The 12,913-nt window shown below is 25.4% G+C and overlaps 1 protein-coding gene across 14 annotated transcripts in view; it reads left to right on the top strand.

Annotated features, from left to right (window-relative positions):
* The window catches only part of LOC107446520 (scavenger receptor class B member 1), a 77,024-nt gene that overhangs the window by 30,405 nt on the left and 33,706 nt on the right, over positions 1-12,913 (top strand). For 9 of the 14 annotated variants that reach the window (XR_011636769.2, XM_071180805.2, XM_071180802.1 and 6 more), the window contains exons 2-6: positions 5,025-5,205; positions 7,110-7,201; positions 9,436-9,596; positions 10,673-10,814; positions 12,255-12,461. Coding sequence is in view for 11 of the 14 variants with exons in the window: in XM_071180805.2 (XP_071036906.1) it covers positions 5,184-5,205; positions 7,110-7,201; positions 9,436-9,596; positions 10,673-10,814; positions 12,255-12,461 (624 nt within the window). In the remaining 3 variants the exon portion in view is untranslated. Of the gene's footprint in view, positions 1-1,181; positions 1,466-5,024; positions 5,206-7,109; positions 7,202-9,435; positions 9,597-10,672; positions 10,815-12,254; positions 12,462-12,913 lie in introns of those variants that run through there. The other 5 variants (XR_011636767.1, XR_011636768.1, XM_016061195.3 and 2 more) reach the window with 3 other exon arrangements.

Genomic DNA, 12,913 nt, shown 5'->3' on the forward strand with positions numbered 1-12,913 from the left:
CAAATCATATTAACAATTTAAAAGTAATTAAAATTAAAACCATTTAGCGAGAGTTTTGATTCAAAAAGAATGTAATCTTATAATTAATATAAGAAATTATCTGCGTATTTTAAACAAAAATAATATAGGAAAATATTTTAGAGATTTTATCCATTAAAATAAATACTTTGAAAGTGTCAATATTGAGGTCAAATTTTGTATTTTTGTGTGGAACTCATTTTTCCAAACTTTTTCATTCACATTTTGTATAATCAGGTTTCATATAGTTTTTGAAAAAACGAAGAATTGTAATAACTTCATATTGCTTTTTTTTTTTTTTTTCATTCTCAATTTTATTTTAAAAAATACAATGTGAAAATCCTGCAAGTTAAAAAGAGATAGATACATATTTATTCTTGAACTAAAATGGTTGCTAACTGAAAAAACTATTGTTAAATTATATTGGTTATTGGTTTAACAAACTAACCGGAAAAACTATATTATTTGAACAAATGTTGATTTACCATTAATTAGAATTTTTGGAATACTTACTTTATCGAATTATATATGCGCAACACAATAGCGATCATATTATTATAATTAAAAATTTAATACAATGTATAATTTAGCATCAAATTTAGTTAATTTAAAAAAATTATCAATCTCATTTAATTAGATTAATAATTTATTTAATTATACAAATGTAACACAATATGTTCATTCATTTAAATTAAAAATTTAAAAAATTATTAAACATTAGATTTCAACTTTAGTTTATTTAAAAAAATTGTCAATTTGATTTGATTTAATTTCACTTTATAATAAAATCCTGATTATAATGAAAAATTTAATAATATAATTTAGTTTCGAAATTGGTTTATAGAAAAGACATTTTTATTTTGTTAAATTAGATTAGTAGTTTGCTTAATTAAATATACATAAAACAATTGGAATCTTATCATTATAATTTTAAAAAAAAGATGTAATGCATAAAATTATTTAGATTTAAATGCTTTTTTTTATAAATTTTTTTTTTATATATTCCATTGATAGAAATGTTAAAACCAAAGCCCCTGAACCCCAACGAAACTGGAATACCAAAATCAGCAATAAATGATTACTAGCGTTAAGTGAAAGTTGTAGCTCGCTTTCCTTTCAAATATTTATAAAATCTGCAAACCTAGCGAAAATTACGTAAGAGAGTGTCATAACCTCATGACATACATTGTGGAAGCGTAGAACACATCATCCTCACTTTGGCGATATTTGGCTACAAGAGATGTCTCTCAAAATGCCAGACTTGGCAGTCAAAATCTTGGCGACCATCAACTAAAAAGGTGAAGGCCAATAGATTTTAGATTTTTAGAATGACGAATTATTCATGATGTCCGAGAAACTAAGTAATCTCCTGCATAAAAATTTTATCCTCTAAATTAGATATTTTTTAACTTTTAATGGTTTTTATTCCACTAATGATTTCCGAAAGGTAAGCCTCCTTTTGTTATTTTGTACAAATGTATTTTTGATTGAATCCTGTTTAAAATAATAATTTAGAAAAATAAATCTAGTGCTGATCGCGCGAAAAATAGTTAATTTTAAAGACGTTTGCTGCCAAGATGAAATACCATTGGTATTTTAATCCTTTTTATTGAAATAATTATTTAGTATTCTTTCTTAATTTTTAATGTAATGTTGTTTTTCATGAATCAGTACCATAATTGACATTTTGCAGCAAGTACGTCAACTCTCCATTTATTAACATTCATATTAATAAAGTTTAGTTTTAGTTTACAATTATTTAAAAATGTAGAATCAAAAAACTTCAATACTTTCTTATCCGTTGTAACTATTGGTATTTAGTTGGTTTTGGTACTTGGGTAAAAATAATTTCAGTCGTTGATTTTTATTCCAAAATTTACTTTTTTATAGGATATTTATGTTGTGAACAGTTTTTCTAATTAAGAAAATTTCGTGTCATCTCGTTTCTAAATTTAAGCTATGTATCTACATGTACATTAATGCACGGGTGATTAATCAAGAATGCATTAGAGACATTAATAAAGCAATGTATTAGAAGAAAAATGCTATATTTTTAAATATAAGTCTTCCAAAAAGTAGTTTTAATTTTCAATACTGCGTTTATAATTTTAATTATATATTTTTTCACTTATGTAATACTTTTCTTAAGGCCTAAAGAAAAATTAACTCTACTTTTATGCTATTTTTTTAACTTATCTCTACGTTTTTACGTATAGCCAGCATATTTTATAAAAATTTGGTTTTGAAATATTTTTTTAAAATTTCTAGAATTCTTTCTATTATTTAGAATGACCAAATTTGTAAAGTTATTATTTTATTTTTGTTATTAATTAGCTTTTTTATTGAAAAACTTAAATAAATTTTTAACCAAGCTATTTAGTGAATAAATAAAAATATAGGATATAGAATTTTTTTAAAAATGTCAAATTAAAAATTAGACTCAAAATGTAGATTTCTTTTGATTTATGTAATGTTGATTTTTTTTCAAAAACCATCTAAATAACCAAATTTTTGTTTAAATTTGAATTATTCTTTATTAGTACATTTTGATTTTAACTTTGATAGATTATGAAAAATCATTATTTATTTATAAAAAATATTCTAAGAAATGCAGTGTTGTTGTGACAATGTTTGAGATAAATGTTAAAAATTCCAACACATTGGATAATTAATTTAACGTAGAGATAACATGTAAAGATGTTATCAAAACTTGTGTTTCCAGCTTAACTGCATTTGGTTTTAATGGAATAAAAATTCCGATGAAAAATAATCAAATAAAGAGAGAAAATTCTCTCACTACTAGTTCTAAATCCTATCTATATAATTTCTATCTGTCATCAGTTATATTGTGTCTTTATCATTTTTATTTGCCATCAGTTTTCAAAGCCTATTTAATATATTTAAGTGATAATTTAAATCTGTTTATATTTATCATAGAAATATAAATATACCAAGTAATGTTGGGCTTATATGTAAATAAATTGAATTATCATAGTTATCCGTTTTTATTTTTCTGCTAAAAACACGCTATCTATCTACTAAAAACAACTAATAAATAATTACTTACAGCCATTACTTGGAAAATAATTAGTACTACTTTTTACTTTTACTACCTTTTGTGAATTTGTATATACTTTGAATAATACCTTTTATGATATTATTAGCTAACTACTTTTTATGAATTTGTCTTTATTTTATGTAATTATTACTTATAAGAATTTATCGAATTTATAAAAATTTACTTTTATAAAAATGTGTATTTGTATTATATCTATCTTCTTATGTTTTTCGTCTCTCGCAAATCCTGCCCAATAAAATATATTTTAGTCCTATTGATTAACCTCCCAACTCATTTTTAATGGGTGAATAAACTGATCTAAAATAATTGCATTTTGGTAAAATCAAGACCATAATTAATGTTGGGCTTATAGCGCATGAAATACATTAAGGATGATATAATGTGAAGAAAAATTTAACCTTTGGTCTTCTGTTCTGCAATGTTTGGTGATGGATAAATTAGGAATATGTCAAGCTTGAAACTAGTCATTTGATCATGCTTCTAGTTTTTTTTTTTTTCCCTTTACAAAAAAAAGCTTCCATATATCTTAAAATTCTGCTTTTTAACTTGTCAATTCACCTCTGCCATTTGAAATAAATAAAATATCTTAAAATTATCTCAAAACAAATTTCAACTCATTTTTTCTCTAAACAACAAAATCAGTTTCTTAACCTCAAATAATCAATTGGATGTGTGAACAGCTAGGGAATATACAAAATTATATGCCAATGTGGGAAAAACTGAGCACTCTAATATCAGCTTTCTAAGAACATCAAAGCTGTGTCAAGCCACCACTCCAACTTCTATGAATCACAGAATTTTGATCCATATATACTATTCATGTTTTAAATTTTCTTAGAAAATATGAATTATAATTTGAAATTCTGGTTATTAACTCCTTGTGAAATGTAGGCAAGAATGATTTGGGGCAAATCTTTTCAAATTGATTTAGATGAAATGAAATCATTATGTAAAAGATGTATATTGCATTTTCAGGGTGCGTAGCGTTTTTAAAAAGTGCTTAAAGGTGCTTTTTTCATTGGGTGTTTTTAAAAAGTGCTTAATTTTCCTTGTTTCAAAATATGATTTTTCCTTTACTATGTTGATTTTGCTTTGAATTATGCAGAAGACACAGTTCACATTGTTCTATTCAGCGTTTTCACAATTAATTCAACCCCAATCTATTTCAGCATATGTCTGTCCGTAGCGTATGAAAACATCATTCGTTTTACATTATTTGAAATTTCATGATTTTTGACAATTGTCAAAAACAATACCAAAAGTTTTTGACATGACGGTTAAAACAAGATAAAAACCGTTAATTGTCAAAGACTTTCCAACCCTGCCTAATTATGATATTTTTTTACAGTGCTTAAAAGGTGCTTATTTTTTGTTGAATAATTTGGCTATTTTGTAAAATATGTTTTATTTAAATTTTAAGATGAATATATTTAAATTACTAATTGTACATATCTTTTTTACTTTTCTTTAACTTAACATGTCTTTCCCTTTTTGATTTGTTATTACTTCCCTATGGTTTATATCAGTTAAACATATATTATTTTTATCATTTTTAAAAAGAGTGTACTTAATTTTAAATCTAATTTGAAACATTATAAATTTATTCCTATGAATAAGAAATATTAATTATAATTTAAATGCTATTAAAAAATTAAATTCAGGTAACAATGACTCTGTGTAAAATATAGACAATCTAAGGACACACTATAAGGATAGCTTGTGGAAATGTTTTTAAAAATCATTTACATGAAATGAAACTATGTTCTTTTAAGTGTATATTACATTTATGTAAAAGATCTCTTAAATTAAATTTAAAGGTGAATGCTTTTAAATGTAATTTTTTCTTTCATTGACGTAATATGTTTCCCTTTGATTTGTTATTGCATGTCTGTGGTTTAATCTAATGAATGTTTTCCTTCTTTTATAGTGATGAGGAAAAGTTCTACAAAGCAATACCATTTCCTGCAGAAGAGCTAAAGTTTTCTTCAAGGACGAAAGAAGAAACTGGTTTCCAATTTGAACTAATGTTATGTTCAGAGTTCTATAATGCTTCCAATACTAAGTCTTTCAATTTAGGTAGATAAATATGTTAAGTCATCGAAAAAATGGTAAGAAGATGCTCAAATACTTTTTTCATTAATAGCTAGCTAAAAAGAGAAACTTATTTTTCATACATAAGATTGTAAATATGTATTTTATAAAATCAAATTTAATTTCATTGGATCTAATAATTTGATAAAAAATATTAATATTCTACTCTTCTGTGTCTTATTCACTATTAATTTTATTGTTTTAATGCTCTTAAATTTCATTTTTTGTACTTATTAAGAAAAAATCTTCTATTTAAGTTATTCTTATTAAGAATCTTATAGTCTTTAAGTCTTCCATTTGTTAAATGTTTTTATTCTCAAACCTTATATACAGTGGTTTAGACTTAGAAATATACAGGGTAATCTTAAATGAGCAACACTTATGGTAGTTCAGTGTCGGCCATTAGCAATAAAAAAAAGATATAGGAATGTAAAATGGTAATAACAATAATTTAGCACTTTAAAAATTGGAAAATTTATTTGGGAAGAAATTAATTAAATTATGTTCTAATTTTTTTATATTTAGACAAAAAAATTTTTTTTTCATATCTCTTTACCTGTTTGTCTTTGAACTCAGTTTAATAAAAAAACCTGAATAAATATTTTCCCAAGATTTGTTACTTTAAAAATGTAGACAATAGTTGCTTTGATACATAATTACTAGTTCTTAAAATTTCCTTAATTTAAGAAGGTAAAATAAAATTTATGTTAAATCACACTCGGTTAAAATAGGCAATCGCTCAATTTAACTATGACTTTTATTTTGCGTACATTTTGTTTAGTCGGATCAAAGTATATTCAACTATTTTATTTACTTATTTATTCATTTTTGAAGAAAACAAAATTACCATTCCAGAAATAAAATAATTAAGTAAAAACTGTTGAATTTACTTGCTCCTAGCTAACTTTTTTTTGTGGTGTAAAACCTGTGATAAATATTTAATGTATCTTTTCCTCTAATTCAATCTATTAATAAAGTATCTTTGACAAGATACTTTATCAAAAGTATCTGAAGTATAAGAACAGTTTCAGCCTTTAAATAATGAGAATTGTTTGTAATCGTATAAAACTTATTTATATAAAAAGATATTTTAGAAGAAGATAGTAAAGTAGAGTGATCAGAAAACTTAAAGCAGAAATGAAAATTCCAAAAAACAAAAAATTCAGCAAACATCTTTAACGAGGAAAAAAATTTAACTTCAATTCAAACTTATTTAAGCTTTAAATAATCATAGCTATTGACATGGAGTCAGCATTTTTTAAGTAAACTAAAGGAAAAATACTTTGAGCCTGTTAAGTTACTTAGTCAGCGAAATCTTAATTGTAGGTTAATTTTATCTAACTATAAGTATGCATTACTCTACAAGTAACTTTCCTTTAATAAATAGTCATGTAATGTCTTCTTACTAGGAAACTACCTTATCAAATCTGGTATCATAGTTAACCCTGTTACCACAATTTACTATGAAATAAAATGTGAAAAATCTTAATTAGACAAAGCTGGAGATATGTTGCAAGATTTTTATAGAATTGATTTAAAAGCAATTCAAATAATAGTACAAGTCTCTGTAAGCAAATCATCTATTGCATTAATATTGTAGAGCAGGTCAATGTATACTAATCACAATTCTATTTTATTTAATCTCTCTTTTAAATACTTTATTTGAAAATATAATGAAATTAGTTGTTCTAGAATGCTATATTTTAGATAAAATTTAATGAATGTCTGAACTTTAAATACTTCATGTTGTGTGTCTAGGAATTAGTGCTTGGTTGTGTTATAGATTGCATACAAGCATCTTCTAAAGCAATTTACCTTTTTATCCATTTGTTCCTAAAAATATTATGAAATTAATAGGTGTATTTAAATGACGATTGTCTTGTTTTTTTTGTTTTTTTTTAATTTTTTTTTTTTAATATAGTTGTGTGTCTGGGTATTGGTGCCTTCTTAGCTATTATTGGAATAATTTTCTTCCTCTGTTTTCCTGTGATATTTAACTTTCTTCTTAAAAAGGTTAGTAATTTATTCTCATTTGCAGTTTATTTAAAGAAAAATTGTATCATAATTAAAGTGTAAAAGTAGTAAATATTTATGCAAGCGGTAATTACTGCTTATTATAATAATAATAATACTGCTTATTATAATATGATTATTAATATTATAGTGGTGGTTGAAGTATTGTCTCAAGGAAAATGAATAAAATCGTTTAAGTAAAAATTTGTTTTATTAAGTAAGAATTAGTATATTCAAAATGGCCATATTTAAAATATACAAATCATAATTTTTTTTTTAAAAAAATCCCTTAAAGGGATCAAGATAACTCTACGTCAAGAAGTTTTCTTAGCATGAATGATATTTTTTTAATGATTGGGACTAAGAGGCCCAAAAGGGCACCTCCAGTTGCCTCAAATTTGAAATTGAAAGTGAATGAATTTGTTCCTAACGGACACAACAGCATGGAGAAGAGATCCAAGATTGGCAAATTATCGAAATATAACGTAGCTAAAATAAAGCCAACCCAATTAACATTAGGTTTGAAAATACTTTGGGGATCCTGAATAGCCAACAAGACTGTGAGAATCGGAATAACCATGTAACTGAAAAATATTTGTGGTAAGAAATTAATAATAAAGAGTTATAAATGGATTTTTGTTTTTGATTAGGTGCTGCAGTGAATTAATGAGTCTACATTAGTATTGAAATAAAAAGTTAGCCTTTACATTGATCAATAAGAAAAGAATAAAATATTTTATGTTCGCTTTTATAAAGATTAACTCATTGATTTAATTTAAATATAATTCGATTAACAATGATTAAAAAAGTAAGTATAAGTTATTAACGATATTTTAAAGGCTAGGAAATATGTAGTGCCAATAGTGGCAACACAATATTCTTGTTGGCCAGCTTTGTTTTAAATGATAATCAAGTCTTAGAGCAAAAACTTCTTTATTGTATAGATATTTCCTTATTGTATAGGCTCTTCTTTTTTGCAATATTTTTTCCTGTTAGAAATGCATTCATATTGCTGCTGTTTTTTAATCTGAGTTTTTAATTGTTAATTTATAATATATTTGATACTTTTCACAGGTGCGAGTGAATTAAACAATTATATTTTTATTTATTACGCGAAACCAAATGGAGGTGCCCCTCCTCCCTCAAAAAATATTGAATTTACTTGGACCTGGTAAACAGAAAGTATCATATATTTTGATGCATTCATTCTGCTTAATAAATAGTTTTTATTTAATTTAATAAGTAAATAAGTTTTAATTAAGTAAAATAATTTTCCATGTATGTAGCAAACATTCAACAAATTATTTCATGGGTTAAAATAAAATGCTTAAACATAGTTTCGACAAATTGTATTTTAAATTATGTTGAACGGAAAAGGACTACAAGTTTTGTTTATAGGGACAGAACTTTTTTAAAAGCAATATTTGAATAATTTGGCAGGTAAAATGCATAGGTTTAGTTCATGCTCTGTACATAATTTACCTTTTTTTTTTTTTTTTCTTAAGGTAAATACAATTCCTATCAAGCAGAGTCATACTTTGATCAGTCATCACTTTTTTTTTTTTCCTTGTTTAGTATTTAGTTTGACTTAGCTTACAATAATGTTATATGTTATTATATTTAAGAACATTATAAACTTCTGCCTTATAGTAGTGCACTTTATTGTGCTGGTTATATTTAATCTCAGGCTTTTGAGCTATTGAATTTTGCAAGCAATCAACATATTACTTGTATCATGTATTTTATTTTCTCAGTTTTGTACTAGAAAAAACTATTCTTCTAGCACAATAATTTAACTGACATTTGAATAATATGCATAAATATTTGGCTGATTTATATAATTTTTTTAATTGCATAATGGATATTGAAATAAAATTTAATGTTTATTTGATAAAAAAGTAGATGTAAAAAAAGCTTATGTTACGCCATCAAAGAAGAATTTCATTTTTAATTTTAAAACGACAGAAATATATTTTTAATCTATAATTTTTACCTTTAAAAATTTAAACCCCTCTGAATTAGATTTAAGCACCCAAATGCATATTCATTTATTTATAGGCAGTTTATTATTTATTACTACAGTTTTTTTAGCACAGACATATTCTAAGATAAAATTAAAGATAATTGCTTATAAAATCTTAAAAGTCTAAATTAAGGGGAATGTACAATATTTCTCTTAGCTCTTTTCTGTATTACAAATTTCAATTTTAATTACTTTCTGTATTCATTTCTAGCAAATAGCAATCCAAAATGGGACTATTGGTTACAATGTGTGGCAGGATATCCCTCTTCCAATTACTCAAAGACTATATTTTTTCAATATAACTAATCCCGATGGCTTTCTACGAAGAAAAGAGAAACCGAATCTTGTTGAAGTGGGGCCGTATGCATTTAAGTAAGACTTTGATCTTATATAACATCTCTTGATTTTTACTATTTCTTTTAAATGTTCTATATCTAAGATAATTTTAGAACTCAATTTTACATAATTTTTGTTAGTTTTCTTAAGGAAATGTTGTTTTTCCTTTCATGAATAATGAATTGCTAAAACTGCATAAAATATTTCAAGTATTTTAAATTTTTATTTAGTATATTCTTTAATTTTTTAATATTTCAAGTAATGCTAAGTCTATTTCGAATTATTTTTGGTTTAGTAAAATAACTCTTGATTTTTACCATTCTTCATTCACCTTCAAATTTTTTAGTACAAGGAATAATTGTGAAATGTAATTTTATAAAATTCTTATATTAATTTTTAAGAAACTGTTGTTTTTCTCTTCTTATGAATAATAAATTACAAAAATATTATGTAATGTATAAAATATTTCAAATAATTCAGCCTATGTAGAATTGTTCTTAATTTTCCCCATGCTTCATCTTCTATCTCATAGACAATGAATTATTGGAAGGCTCAACTTCCTAAAACTTTTATTTATTTTTTTAAAGCTCTTTTTTTCCTCTTATGAATAATGAATTACTAAAAAAACTATGTATTACCTAAACTTTTAAAATAATTCAGTCTATGTAGATTAGTTTCTGAACTAGTGGAATAATTCTTGATCTTTATCAAGAAACCATCCTCTTTCAAATGTGACACAGTTAAGAAAACATTAGAAACTAGTAGAAAATATTTTTCCTAAAGCAAAATTTTTTTTTTCTAAAGCAAAGAATTTCATAAATTTTTTTTTCTAATATGCTAATTATTATCTGTTTTTTATTAATTTTTTTTAATGCATCTTTAATTATCTCCCACTTATTTAACTGTACAAATGTTTTAGAATTGTGCTTAGTTAATTTTAATTTAATTGTCGATTAATGCAAGATTTGTTTGTTTTGCAAACTATTGAATGATTAAATTTATCTTCAAGATATGATTATAATTTGAATTAAGCATAATTTGAATTAATAATTTGAAATAATAATTGATCTTATTCTAGGGAGTTATACATTAATACTTACTTGATATTATAGGTCCAGATGGGTGAAAGAAAACATTACGTGGCATGAAAATGGAACAGTTTCTTTCAAAGAAATTAGAATATTCGAGTTTCTCAGGAATGAATCTGTTGGTAATCAAGATGATAAAATCACCACCGTTAATGCACCTTTATTGGTAAATATGCTGAAGTAGTTTATTTTTTCCCCTCTTGTCTGTTTGAAACCTGGTTCTAATGAATTCAATTGAGTGAACTTTATAATTTAATCATACTCGTTAGATTATGGAAAAAAAAGTAATAATTTGAATAAAATGTTAATGTAGTAACCTTTATTCTTATTTCCATTTAGTGTAAAAACTGCATCCTCAAAAGTTTACCCTTTAGCAATATTTTTAGCAAACTTATAGGAATTAAGATTCATTGAAAATTATATTTGTTCCACAAAGAACTCTGATCTCAGTTTAAAGTAAAACATGATAGCTTTTTTAAACAACAAATTTGCTTCTCTCTATTTTATTTACTAGAGAGAAAAAATTAGGCAAGAAATTTTTCTATAAATTTACTGAAAAAAACTCATTCTTCAACGGAATAGTTAATTTTTTTTTCGGGGGAGGGGGTAGTAGAGTATATACATATATATATATATTTTTTTATTTCCAATGGCAGACATGAAAGACAAATTTGTAGCTGAGAACAATATAAAAAAAGAACAAAAAACGGAAACAAGAGCTACAAAAAGAAAGAGTCTATAGGTCTGTAATAATGCATCTCGCCCACCAATAACGTTCCCACACGGGCCCAGGAGGAAGTGCAGGGCAACGTCTCAGATGGTTAGCGTCCATTTCTTCTTGTAGGTTACATAATGGACAAAAGGGGCTCGAAAAGATTTTTATTCTATGCAGGTGTTTTGATAAACAGTCATGGCCAGTGGCAAGGCGAAAAAGGGCTACAGATTTTTCTCTTGGCCATGATGGAATATCTTTAATTCCTTCCAACCAGTCCTTATTTTTATTTGCTTCATCGAGTTTTGCCTCAAATGTTGTTCGAAGAGAGATTTTTATTAGCCTTTTATGCGGTGTGGAAAGGGACTGGCCTTAGAGATATTTGTAGAATCTTGGCGGCATACATAGATATATATTTTTGTAAAAATTAAATACAAAACAGTCATACATAGATATATATTTTTGTAAAAATTAAACACAAGACAGTTGAAGATTGTATTCCCAAATTTGAAGTAAAATTATTATTTTTCTGTATGATTCTTACCTAACTTTAAAAGGCAATCATTACAGAAAACACATACTGAGTAACTATTGAATAAGTTCTATTTGACTGTTTTATTTATTTTTTTATTTTATTGTTTAGAAATATATGTGATATTTTTAGTTAGTGTTTGCACAGTATTTACCATGTGATGGCCTTGTAGAAGATTCTGTTTTTCCCATGGTATTTACCATTGTTAAAAAAAGATAACTTTCACCTATATTTAAAAAAATTAGCTTTTTTTTATTAACACTAGAAAAGAAATCTTTTACTTTCTTCCATTTCTGCAAACAATTTTAATTATTATACTCACATAATTTTTACATTGATAATAATCTATTTTTTTTCCCTAGCTTGCTGCCAACTTTTTAAAGGATTATGATCTGCCCATCAGACTTGCTGCATCACTTGCGTTTAGCATTGCAGGAGAACGTTTAATTGTTAAGAAATCCATTAAACAATTAGCATTTGACGGGTATAAAGACATTATAATTTTACTTTCTCCTTTGCTCAAAAGTGATATACCTTTTAAAAATGGATTATTTGCCTGGCTGTATGGGGTGAGTTGTTTATTTCTCTTTCATAAATTGAACTAAAGTGAATTTTATGTTAACTTTTTGTTGAAATATTTTTGGAAAAAGTGCTGTTTGATTTCTACAAGAAACTATTCATTTTAAAACTATCATCTGAGTATAATGTTTATCTTAGAAAATGAACAATTACTTAAGCAGGCATCAGAATTGAAAACTTTTTTTCCTAGTTTAGGTAATTTAAAAAATATTTTATAAAAATCCAAAAAATAATCTTTATTAAGATGCTGTTTTTTTAATATATATATATGAACTGTACTATATTCTTTACTTATAACTTTCACACGTGGGTCTTTTTGGCAACGAACGTGCTGATCAGTTGGCAAAAGAAGGTACTTCTCTCCAAACACGGTCATCGTCACAGTGGCGTAGCGAGCTTAACTCGCGCCCGGGGCACAATACCCTTTCAGCGCCCCCCCTCC

Source organism: Parasteatoda tepidariorum, chromosome 8 (assembly GCF_982258835.1).
Source record: "Parasteatoda tepidariorum strain Cologne lab strain chromosome 8, Ptep-v5.0, whole genome shotgun sequence".
NCBI lineage: Eukaryota > Metazoa > Arthropoda > Arachnida > Araneae > Theridiidae > Parasteatoda > Parasteatoda tepidariorum.